General features: G+C 36.9%; 1 protein-coding gene across 22 annotated transcripts in view; it reads left to right on the top strand.

The window, feature by feature from the left end:
* The window catches only part of DEUP1 (deuterosome assembly protein 1), a 101,914-nt gene that overhangs the window by 34,908 nt on the left and 54,986 nt on the right, over positions 1-12,020 (top strand). For all 22 annotated transcript variants that reach the window (XR_012122494.1, XR_012122493.1, XR_012122492.1 and 19 more), the window contains 3 exons: positions 301-406; positions 4,851-5,048; positions 6,577-6,663. Coding sequence is in view for 19 of the 22 variants with exons in the window: in XM_073215880.1 (XP_073071981.1) it covers positions 301-406; positions 4,851-5,048; positions 6,577-6,663 (391 nt within the window). In the remaining 3 variants the exon portion in view is untranslated. The remainder of the gene's footprint in view (positions 1-300; positions 407-4,850; positions 5,049-6,576; positions 6,664-12,020) is intronic.

The following is a 12,020-nucleotide window of genomic DNA, read 5'->3' as shown; positions in this document are numbered from 1 at the left end:
AAAAACAGGAAATTTCATTTTTTACCTCTTCCAAATCATAGCAAATGAGAAACATATAAGACTGGTCCTGAAATAATGCTTTAGGAGAATATTGCATAAAATGCTCACAGTATATCACTGAGTGGGAAACAAAAGGGGACTGAAAAATAATGTGTACAACACATTCTAATTGTTTGTACTAGAAAACTAGAAATGTTTCCAACAAACTAATAATCTCTGTAAACTACAATGATCTAAATTTACAATATATCATACCAATTTATCAAGTTAAGCTTAATTTTTACTCATTTTAATTTGCAGACTTGAATCATCTTATTCACCTCCTCCTAAAGAACCAGAAAGGAAAAAGAAAGAGGTGTTTTCAGTGACCCCAGATAAACCAAATCATGAAAAAGAATTGAGCAAGGTATGGAAAATAATGAGTTCCATTCTCCAGGTAGATAAGAAGTTTTTTAATAGAAAGGGGGAAAAAATCTTCCTTCTCATTCCCTTCTTCTTCCTTCTATATTTTCTAAGATAATAGCCTATCAAGCCACTAATTCTGACACCCTTCTGTGTGATGCTATAAAAAACACAAATGTTGGGTCATCACTGTGTCGCTGGGAGACAGCCTGTGAAACATGGAGGGCCTGTGGCTCTGTGAGAAGCAGCTTACAGCAGGAAGTATGAAAGCACAGACCCTGGCACTCGGCCACATGTTAGGTGCATAAGCTGGGGGAAGTTGCCCTTGCAGGTTGCTCAGAGCCCTCCTTTGCAGGATGGGATAATTAGTACTTACCTTTAAGGCTGTGATGAGGGTTAAATGAGCTACCAATAGTGGCTACTTAAACAGCACTTGCCATATGCCAGTTGCTGTTCCAAGGGTTTAACAAATCCTAATTCATTTATTCCTCACAACTATCTTAACAAGATTGATATTAATATTATCCTCTTTTTACATTTACAGTAACTAGAACACAGAAAATATTACACAGCTAGTAAGTGGCAGAGGCCAAATTTGAATGCAATCAGGCTTCAGAGCCCGTACTTTTCCCTTAGGTTAAAATCCATAAAGCAATACATGTAAAGTGCTCAGAACAGGGCCTGGCTAGCTCAGAAGTAAACCTAGCAAATGGTGGCTGCCCAATTTTATTGGTTACACCCACATTTTGACACTGAACATCTAACTTGTACCTGGTACTCTCCCAGGAGCTAGGAATACAAGGATGAATAAGACCTGGGCGCTGTCCTTGAAGACCTCATGGCTCTCACTTCTCCTACAAAAAGTATATTCTCTTCTCCCTCTAGTAAGATCCAGTGGTGGCTTTCTTTGCATGAGTTTATCATACCTACTACCCACTTCTCTGGTCTTTTGGTTTGTGGATCAGACAGAATATTCAATGCTACATAATCAAACAATGGTGAAAAGTAGGAAAAACTTAGGCATGGCTTTGAATTATCATCCAGTACCAGATACACAATAAATAAAAGAAATATTTAGAGAATGAATTCATTAACATTAACACTAAGGTCTTGCATAATTGTGTAGGGTCATAAATTTAGCTGTTTATATACATTCAGTAAACATTTATTGAGCATCTAGTAGGACAATAGCCATTCTGTTTATTTCCATAGGAAATACAATAATGCAAAAGACAAATCCTGTCCTCCCAAAGAGTTGGCTGTCAGGTGACTGTTCAGTGTAGAAAAGGTGTTATGAATTGATGATCATTTTCCTTATGTTTTTCACATAACTCATGAAACTTATTTTCCTATTTAAAAATAGAATTTAAAAAACTGCTCTTGAGTGGTGTCCCCAGTGAATGCATTATGATACAGGTGTGACTAATGCCACCTAAAGTAGGATTAAAGCGTTCTTAACCTCATAGATTTAGGTAGAGTAACAAAACTTTGAGTAATATAAGGAATCTACTGATTTTGCATGGTTTTGATATGGAAGGAGAGAAGCCGAGGCACAAATCTCTTCATGGGCTTTTGGAGACCTCTAGAGAATGCATTGCTGTGTAGAAGAGGTAACAAATGAATTGCGTATAAATAGCAATAGCTTCCCAGAAGTGTTTGTGTAGAGGATTTTCATCCTCTTGTAATAAAACCACCAAAATCCATGTATTATGAATCTTGCCAGTGTTATATTTCTTTTTTTTTTTTATCCAATCCAGGACTATTTTTAGTCATTTATTTTGTGATAAAATTGACATTTTTAATAAAGCCCAAAGTCATTTAGCACTAGATAAATTAATTTCATTTAGAAAGAAGCTTTGCAGTAGAGCATGTTGTTTTAAGATCTAAATGTTGTGAAAATAAGAATAGTTTACTCCTTTTTCATAATAGTATATTCATTTTTTTTTTCCAACTTAAAAGTTCTATTTTAAGAGCACATGTTAACTAACTGCACCACAGGGATGCACTCAGCAAAATCCAAACTGGGGCAAACTACAGAACAGCCCATTTATTACACCAAATAATCATAAGGAACAAAACGGGAGAGAGAAGATGGGAGATGGAAGGCGACGTGGAGCACTGTCCTCTGGGTGAGGGTATTTGTCTCCCAGTCTCCTAGGCTACTCTTTTGCTCTAAGCTGCTGGAGAACTTAGGCCCAGTCAGTTCCCTTCCATGTGCGTCGGGTTTTTTTTCACTCTTTTAAATGATGGGGTTAGATTGTGTGATTTTTAGAGTCCTGTCCAACTCTGAAATTCTAAAAATGTTAGTAGTAAGAATAGAATCAAATGAGGGGCTGGTGGTATGAAGCCTGAGGATGGATCAAGCCTGTCCTCTGGACTTGCATGCTTTCCACATCAGGTCATCCCACTGTATCTCTTTCCTGCCTAGGAACCACCTTCTAGGGCTCTGCTCACAGAGGTTACATGCGCGGTTGGTAAGGTCCTGGAGTCAGACTGCCTGTCACCAGGAATGTGACTGTGAAAAGCTGCGTACCTTAATTTTCTAATCTGAAAAACAGATACTGTGGGGATTAAATGAGATCATGTATGAGTAGTACAAAAAGAGCCGCTTTAAGAAGGTATGAGCCAGTCTCAATTCAAATAAATTTAAAGAACATTCATTACACTTGTGACACAATTTTAAATTTGAATACTGCCTGGATATTTCATGATATTGAGGAATTATTATTCATGTTTTAAAGACATTATAGTGGTATTCTGGCTATGTTGAAAAAAGTGCCCTTATCCTTTTAATATATCTTTTATGCCTCTTAGACACACACACACACACACACACACACACACACACACACACACACACACACACATACACAAAGATATATCCTATGTTTAAAGATTAAATGAAAAAAAAATTAAGTTTTAAAAGTAAGTGTCTGGTGGCAAATTCATATAAATCTCTGTGGGTTGACCTCTACTTAAACTCTCCAGCTTTATTTTTCAAAACATGCCACATTCCAGCCCCTCCAAACACTTTCAGTTCCCCAAACGTGCGCTCTCTTGTCTCTCTGCCTTCACTGTATCCTTTGCCTGGGAGCCCTTCTGCATCTCTGTCTTCTGTCTGGCTTCCATTCATTCTTCAGTATTTGACCTGATGTCCACTCCTCTGGGAATCCTATCCTGAGATCCCCATGGGGTTAAGTACCCCTCCACTACCTACTACTGACATCCGTTGCTACACTGTGTTATAACTGTTTATTTTTCTGTTTCCCCCAGTGGACTATGATTTTTTTTTAAGATTGGTGATTGTGTACTTTATCTAGAGGCAATGAATGATTTCCAGAAAGACAATAAGAGGCTGGACTAAGACAATAGTAGTAGGAATGGAGAGCAGAGGTGAGATTTAAGAGAGGTTGAAATAGAAGGGACGGAATTTGCTGCCTGACTGGACTTGGGAGACCAAAGTCAGGACGGAGTCAAGGCGATCCAGAGGTCCCTCACGTGGAAGGCTGAGCTGTGATTAAGGACCTGAGAGTCCACTGGCTTAAGGGGAGGAGCTGATGCATTTTCATGGACATATTATGTGTGAAATTTATTATAACATGATTCTAAAAAACATAGTGTGTATTTACAAACAGGACAGCACAATTTAGTTCCCCCAAAAGGCACTCAGTTTAAAGCCAAGAGTCCTAGGTTCTAGCCCTTGCTCTGCCAGTTAATAGCTTTATGCCTTTGAGCAAGTCACTTAGCCATTTTTTTCTGCTCCCAAAAATGCTTGGTCCTTCAACTTCTGAGTTGTGGCTCCGTGCTCTTCCACCACACCACTCTGGAGTAGTTGTTCAGTGGGTATGAAGTTATGTTAAACATGATGAGTAAGTTCCAGAATGTGCCACACAGCATAGTGCCTGGAGTTAACACTAAGGCATTGTGCACCGAAGAATTTGTGAAGAGGGTAGTCTCATGTTAAGTGTTGTTGCCACACACCCAAAAAAGTTAAAAACAACAAAGGAACATGAGGAGACTTTTGGAGTTAAGAGGCAGATGTATTACCTTGATTGTGGTGATAGCAACATTTGTAAGTGTGTACCCTAACTGCACACATTAGTTATGGGCAATTATTTTGTATACCAATTAATAACTCAGTAAAGCTGGGGAAAAATCCTATAATACTTTCTCCACCTTCCCATCAAAGTAGGTATCAAAGTAATATCAGTAAGAGGTGATGATTTGCATATAATAGAAAATAGAAGTGAGAAATGGAAATATGAAATTGGAAGGAAAAATTCAAATGAACCATTATTGTAAGTACGTGTTTTTAATTTTGCATTGATCAGCTAAGGTGGGTGAAATAGGGCTGCCAATGTTTTAAGACTGAACATGCCTCAAAAAGCTTTAAGTTGCTTTATAAATAAAAGGATTTGTTAATATTTTCCGGAATATATCTGCTGCAGATAAGAAGCCAACTCTATCAGGAGGAAGAGAACCGCAGCTCTGAGCGGGAAAGAATGAGGCATGAGATCTGCGACCTAACAGAGGAGCTTCATCAGAAGGATGTCACTATAGCAACAATCACGAAGAAAGCCTCCCTTCTGGAAAGACAGTTAAAAATGGAATTAGAAATAAAAGAAAAAATGTTAGCAAAACAACAGGTATGCAGGTGGGCAGGACAGCACCTGCCCAGGTCACCCTCTTGCTCAGTGCACAGAGCACCCCTCATTATTGTCTAATAGAAGCATAAAAGTTCTGGTATTGTTTCTGTGACGAGACTAATGTCACAGAAATGCTTTATGGAGTCACCTGACACCTTTGTGAGATAATGCGAATATCACCAAAAAGAACCAGGGAAATAAGTGGCAGCACAAGATAATTTCATGAAATCTCATCCTAACATTTTCTTGTGACCCATATTTTGATCACCCCCCACAGAATGCTCTAGTCAAAGACTTCTTCCTCAGTTTTTCTATGTTCCCTTCCATTAACACTTTTATCTTTTTTAAAAAAAGCCTCTATTCCAGCTTTTCTTGAATATTTCCCACTCCCAGTTCATATATTTATTTTAGGATTTAGAAATATGGGTGTTGAAACATGAAAATCAGTGCACTGATTTCATGGTTCATGGGGGAAAAGCAGCAATTAAAACATTCTACTGTAAATATACTGCAGGTAATTTCTAAGTCCCCCCCCCCCTTGCTTCCTTCCTACTTATTTTGAAATTCCCTCAATCCCTCACTCTTCATCAAAATGATGACCTGCTCCCAAGAGCAGAGTTTATCTGCTTTTTTTACCCCACATTAGAGGTTTTGAGAGCACCAGTCAATAATTTTCCAGGCATTTGATAGTCACTCCATAGCTGTTTAAATCCTGTGCATTATAAAAACAAGAAAAGATTCAGCCTTTGCCCAGGTTTAAGTCTTAAACTGTGATTAATTTGTACAATACACAGGAAAACCTCATAGATGGGATAGCATTGGTAGTACCTGAAAAGGGTATTTTACAGATGTTAATGTTGATCCAGGTAGTTGGATTATAAATGACTTTTACTTTCACCTTTATATTTTTCTATATTTTTTCATTTTTTGTCAAGGAGAATATATTTTGTAATTTGCAAAAGTAAATCCTTTTAAGGGAAGTGTTTTATGTAGGATAAATAAAAGGGCATATACACTGTCAAGTAGAAGAAATAAGGGGAAGAAGTTAGGAGACAAAATGTAGTCACAAAAAAAGAAGGAAAATTTGGCAGAAATATCAGGAACAAAATTAAACATGAAAGTCATATTTGCATATTATAAAAATGGATCAGATAGTGAAGAAATTTAATGGACAGTGTTATTCAAGTATGTTTTTAAATTGTGCTTTTCTGGTGACAATTTGAGTTCAATAGAAAACAGAAGCGAGAAATGGGATTTTGGAATAGGAAAGGAAAAAAAATTAAATGAATCATTATCCTAAGTATCTGTTTTTAATTTAGCACTAAATTTGTATAAAACAAGTAAAGTGGGGCCTGCCAAAGATAGAAGACAGCACGAGATACCTGATTTATGATGCCCATGCCTAAGAAGTGTTTCCCTTCAGCACACTTATAAAGTATTTATATTAACAGCATATAACTAACTTTAATAGAATTGTGAGCTTTTCTTGTGAATTCTACACTTTACTTATTAATCAATCTCCTTTCAGGTCTCAGGCATGAGGTATAAAGCCGTCAGAAGTGAAAACACACATCTAAAAGGAATGATGGGAGATTTAGACCCGGGACAGTACATGGTAATATGCTGAAATCATTCAGTAAATTGAACCAAAAGCTGACTTAGGTGGTTATTTACTTAGGCCGTTACTTACTGAGCCCTTCCTATGTGTCACACTCACAGGAGTTGGGGTTGGGAAATAATCTTGCACTTAGAGTGAATTTACTTTGATCCTCAGGCCAGCACATGTGAATTTCAATTTTTCTCCTTTGTTCTTGGATGGGGCTCATTCTGATCATTTCCTCCAACATGCTCCTTCCTTGCATTTGCACTTGCTGATGCCTCTGGAATCCTCCATCCTACATGGCCTGACTCAAGCGTCAACCTGGCCCTGGAACTCGAGACAGAATGAATTGCTCCATCCACACTTGGCTTGTATTTTGGCCAGACTTGTTTTGTAGCTTGTCACTTCCCCACTGGGTGGTGAACAGACACTGTGTATTGTTTGTATCACTAGCGCCTCCCAGCGTCAGGGGTATAGTTCAGTGGAAGTTAGTTGAATAAAAAGAAGGATGTAAATGAATGATTGAGGATTGACCTTGTGGTTTAAACCAGTAGCTCTACAGGTTTACACAAGGCAACTTAAACAGGCTCTGTGCTTTTCGTTTCGATTATTGAATATAACAGTTGAAGGTAGGTTTTTATATGTAAATAAGAGAACTTTTATTTTTTGAACTAATGAAATAAAATTGTTTTTTGTTTACCATTTATTTGCTCTGTGAGAAAATTACGAAATAAAGTAATTTTTCAACCATTCAGGGAATGGAGAGGATAAGAGATGAGTACAGTAGTTGCTTTACCTGGCCTCAGTGTCCTCAGCTATGAAATAAGGACGTTAGGTTAGGCATTCACCACGGTCCCTGCTTACGCCAGTGGGCTGCATTTCCATGATAGTATGAACTTGTTCTCATATTCTATCATCAAAGATCAGAAGCATTCTGGAAGCACTCTGCCTTCCTCTTTAGGCTGGTTATGGATCCCGTGATTGGAGTATAGGTAAAAAGTATATGTGGTTTTCTACCTGTTACATAAAAATCTGTGTGACACTTAGGACTTTTATTTCTAAACATTGGATCCTGCCCCCATGAAGGTCTTCTTTTTCTCTTACAAAATGGTTTCCTGTTTTTTTAAATTTCAGTCTGAAGGTTTTTAGGTGTGTATTCTCGCCTGCTCTGAGCCTGCTTCACTCTGGCTCCTGTAGGCATTTGGCTTTGCTCATGTCTTTTTGTCTTTCTGAAACAAAACATCTAAAGATGTGTAAAAGAAGCCACTAATCATGCCCACTCCTGTCCCCAACCCCTGTCTGGGCTCAAGAGACAGCCAGTGCTTACACGCTCATGTGGGGCATCCTGTCACTTTCTCCTTGCTTGTGCACATGTATACAAGGGCTGTGTTGAGTATTATTTTACAGAAATAAATGTATAAACTGCCTTTGACTCTATTTCATGGACATCTCTGCAAGACAGCAGAGAAACATCTTTATATTTATCTTAATGTCTTAGGAAAGATAAATACATACTCATGTAAACATATATAATTTTAGCAAATTGAATCATAACTTTCATACCAGTGATTTTAGTGACGTTTCTCTTTCTTTCCTGCTTCTCACCTTTTCCTTTCCTCCTTTTCTCTACCCACCTCATACCCAGCCACCAGGTAACACATGTTAAGTCTTCAGTATTTTTCATTTTGTATTTTTTTACATATATGAAATCATATATATGTGTGAGAATATATATATACATGTATGTGTGTGTATATGTAACCATTTAACTTTTTTCAAAAATTGGATTATATTATGCATACTTCTCTGTGTCTTGTTTTTCTTTACTCAATGTCCTTTGCAAATTCTTACAACCAAATTGGTCTAGGCCTGTTTCATTTTGTATATCATTTTGTATAATGGCTTAATAATATCCCATGATGTGAATGTATCAGATCTTATTCAACTGTTTTTCAGAACTGAGTCATTCATAATTCATTCAACTCTGTTTCTAGATTTTTGCACAAACAATACTGTCAAAAACATGATCTTGGAATAGCTTTTAAGAATAGAATTGCTGATTCAAAGGATATGTGTGTTTTAATTCTAAAACATTTCTTGTCAAATTGCATTTTTACCGTCCCTATATGTGAGTACCTTCTCATTCATCCTTAACAGCAATAGTTACTGCTTTTTAGGATTTTTGTCAGCCTGATGACTATAAAGTGATTTCTCAATAGTACTTAAATTTGCATTTCCCTGATGACAGTGACCATATTTTTGTATATTTATTGGCAGTGTACTATGAATTAGTCATATTCTTTGCTCACTTTTCTGTTGGGCCAGCTTTTTCTTATAACAGTACTTTTCTAAATTTGCTGTAAGTTTATGTTATCTTTTTACCTTACAAAAAGTTTTAAACTTTCATTTGTCAAATATGTATATCTGTTTTTTATAGGTTCTAAATATCCTTTCTTGAATAACAAGGTTCTTCCAACTTCTAGACAATATAGTTTCTTAGAGTTTTTTTCAAAGATTTAAAAAATTTTCATCTAAGTTCTTAATTCATATGAATTGTAATTTTATATGTGATATAAAACAGGAACCCAAATTAAAATGCTATATGAATGTTGGCTCATTTTATCTAGTTTCTCCTGATAATTTCCTCTTGGATTTATTTGGAATCAAAGTAAATATATATATTAAGTTTGAAAGAATTGGCATTTTTATGATAATAACTTTGCCCATCCAAAGATATGAAGTGGCTTTCCATTTCTTCATATGTTATTTTATGTTCTTCAATAAGATCTTACACTTTTCGTTGCATAGTTCTGTGTCTTTTTAAAAAAATTATTCTATTCTCAGATATTTTATAATTCTTGTCGCTGTTTTAAGTAGAATATTTACCTTTCTCCATACCTAAGAACTTACTGCTAATATATAAAAAAGGCCAAATTATCTTTTAAATTTAGTAGGCATTTCATTAGAAGTTCTTAAATTTCTTTGAGATCTATAATCATATTAACAAAAATAGTTTTATCTCTTCTTTTCTACTGTTCCTATTACTACTTTTGTCATATTGCATTTGCTAAAACCTCCAAGAGAATGTTAAAAAAAATAGATTGCTGACAAATTCTCTTATTCTGATTTTAGATAAAATCAACTTAGAGTTTTACTGTTTAGGATAATATTTGTTCTTGGCTGCTGGTCTGTTATATCTATTCCTAATTTACCTGAGAGTTCTTAAGATTTTCTGCCGGTTTTTATCAAATGCCTTTTCAGCATAATGACATCATGTATTTTTTGTCCATTAATTTGTTGATGTCTAATAGACCATGGTTGACAGATTTCCTGATCTTGATCTACCTTTGAATTCCTGGAATAAACCTTGGTCATTGTATTTATTTGTTAGGCTGCCATTAGCAAAGTGCCACAAACTGAGTGGCTTCAAACAACAGAAACATATTGTCACAATTCTGGAAAATTAAAGTCCAAAATCAAGGTGTCAACAGGGCCAAGCTCTCTCTGAAACCTACAGGAAGGAGTATTCCTTGCCTCCTTATAGCTTCTAGTGACTTGCTAGCAATCTTTGGCAGTCCTTGGCTGGCAGAGGCATCATTCTAACCCCCTGTGTTCGCATGGTATCATTCACATTTCTTCTTCCTGTTTCTTATCATCTTCCCTTCATACCTGTCTGTCTCTTTGTCCAAATTTCCCCTTTTCATAGAATACTCATCACACTGGAGGAGAGCCCACCCTAACAACCTCGTTTTTGCTTAAATACTTCTGTAAAGATCCTATTTCCAAATGAGGTCAAATTCTGAGATACCAGGGGTCAGGAACTTCAACATATCTTTTTGGGGGAACAAAATTCAACCCATAACAGTCATATTCTAACTAAATTTTGATATACAGCTGTGTACATATGATGATATCTTATTTAGAAATGAAGATGTGTGTAGAAATGAGATTATTTGTGTATAGTTCTTTTTTCTACGTGTTTTAGTTATGCTGGCTTTATAACAAACTGGGGCTTTCCATCTTTATGAGTGGTTTAAAATAGTTTAAGTAATATGGAATTATCAATTCTTTAAAGTTAGAAGGAATTTAGCTGTAAAACCATCTGGACATTGAAGTTTCGATGAAGGAGATCTTCAATTACCGTCCCATTCTCTTTTAGGGTACCTGGTATATTAAAATCTCCCTTCTGAGGTTGTTTTTGGTAACTTATATTTTTCTGGGAACTACTTACCCATTACAATTTGTTTCCTTATCACTAACGGTAGTACTAGTACCCTACAATTCTTTTCAACTTTTCTTTATTTGATGTTTATGTTTCCTTTCTTATTCCTCAACTTGCATAGTTCAGCTCACCTCTTTCTTTTTCTTAAGTCTGGTACACTAGGGAATTATATATTTTATTACTATTTAAAAGTATAAGCCATTTGGATTTATTATTATTTAATCTATTCTAATTTCATTATGTTTAGCTTTAACCAGTTTTCTCTTCCTGGTTTGTTTTGTATTTTGCTGCACTTTGTCTAATTTCCCAAGGTAAGTGCTGACTTTCTTAATTTTATTTATTTTTCTTTAATTGTAAAGGCTTTTAAAGTCAAATATGTTCCTCTGGATTTAGCTTTTGCTGCATCCCTTCAACTTTGCAATGAACTGCTCTCCTGTATTCTTCTTTCTGAATGCGTTCTCCTGATCATAGAGTAGAGTGGGCCTGGTCTCTGAGAGCAGGGAGGGGAGACCACGCTTACTCAACAGCTAAGGTAACACAGCTGAGCAACAGAAAGGAGGAGCAACCAGAAAGAAGACTGCAACAGATGGCCTACATCTGTGAAAGAGAGAAGACCTCATGGAAATGGGTGAAGTAGCAAAGCCAGGATCCCACAGAACCCAAGCCCTCTCCCCACCCCAGCTCACTGGTAGGAGGAAGAGAAACATAGCAGAGATGGAGTAGAAGCCCAGGACTGCTAAATACCCACCCCTGGAGATCTACTCCACCAGCATGAACCCACATTACATGGTGCTGTGGACATTAGAGGGGTTGGAAAGCAGAGGCAGGTGGAATACTCAGAAAGACTGTGAGTCCAGCCAATTGTGGAAAACAGGTACAAAAGAAAGGCGGGCACTTTGAAAAACTTCCAAACAGCAAAAGAGCTGCTAAAGGGGCAAAGATTACACAGCTTGCTGCCAGGGAAAAAAAGACAGGTGGACAAAATTGTCCCAGCACACTCAGCCCAGCAGCTTGGGAACTTTCAGGAGCTTCACATGCTCCATCCCCCTGACTGGTAATGCAGCACCAAGGCCCTCCACTGCTATATGCAGCCTGCTGCTCCCTCCTCCCAGCTAGCACTGGTTCACAAACCTGCTGTGCCCGCCATCAC

This window comes from Manis javanica, chromosome 11 (assembly GCF_040802235.1).
Source record: "Manis javanica isolate MJ-LG chromosome 11, MJ_LKY, whole genome shotgun sequence".
Taxonomy (NCBI): Eukaryota; Metazoa; Chordata; class Mammalia; order Pholidota; family Manidae; genus Manis; species Manis javanica.
Note: the sequence above shows the minus strand (reverse complement) of the source record. Positions and strands in the feature narration are given on the sequence as shown.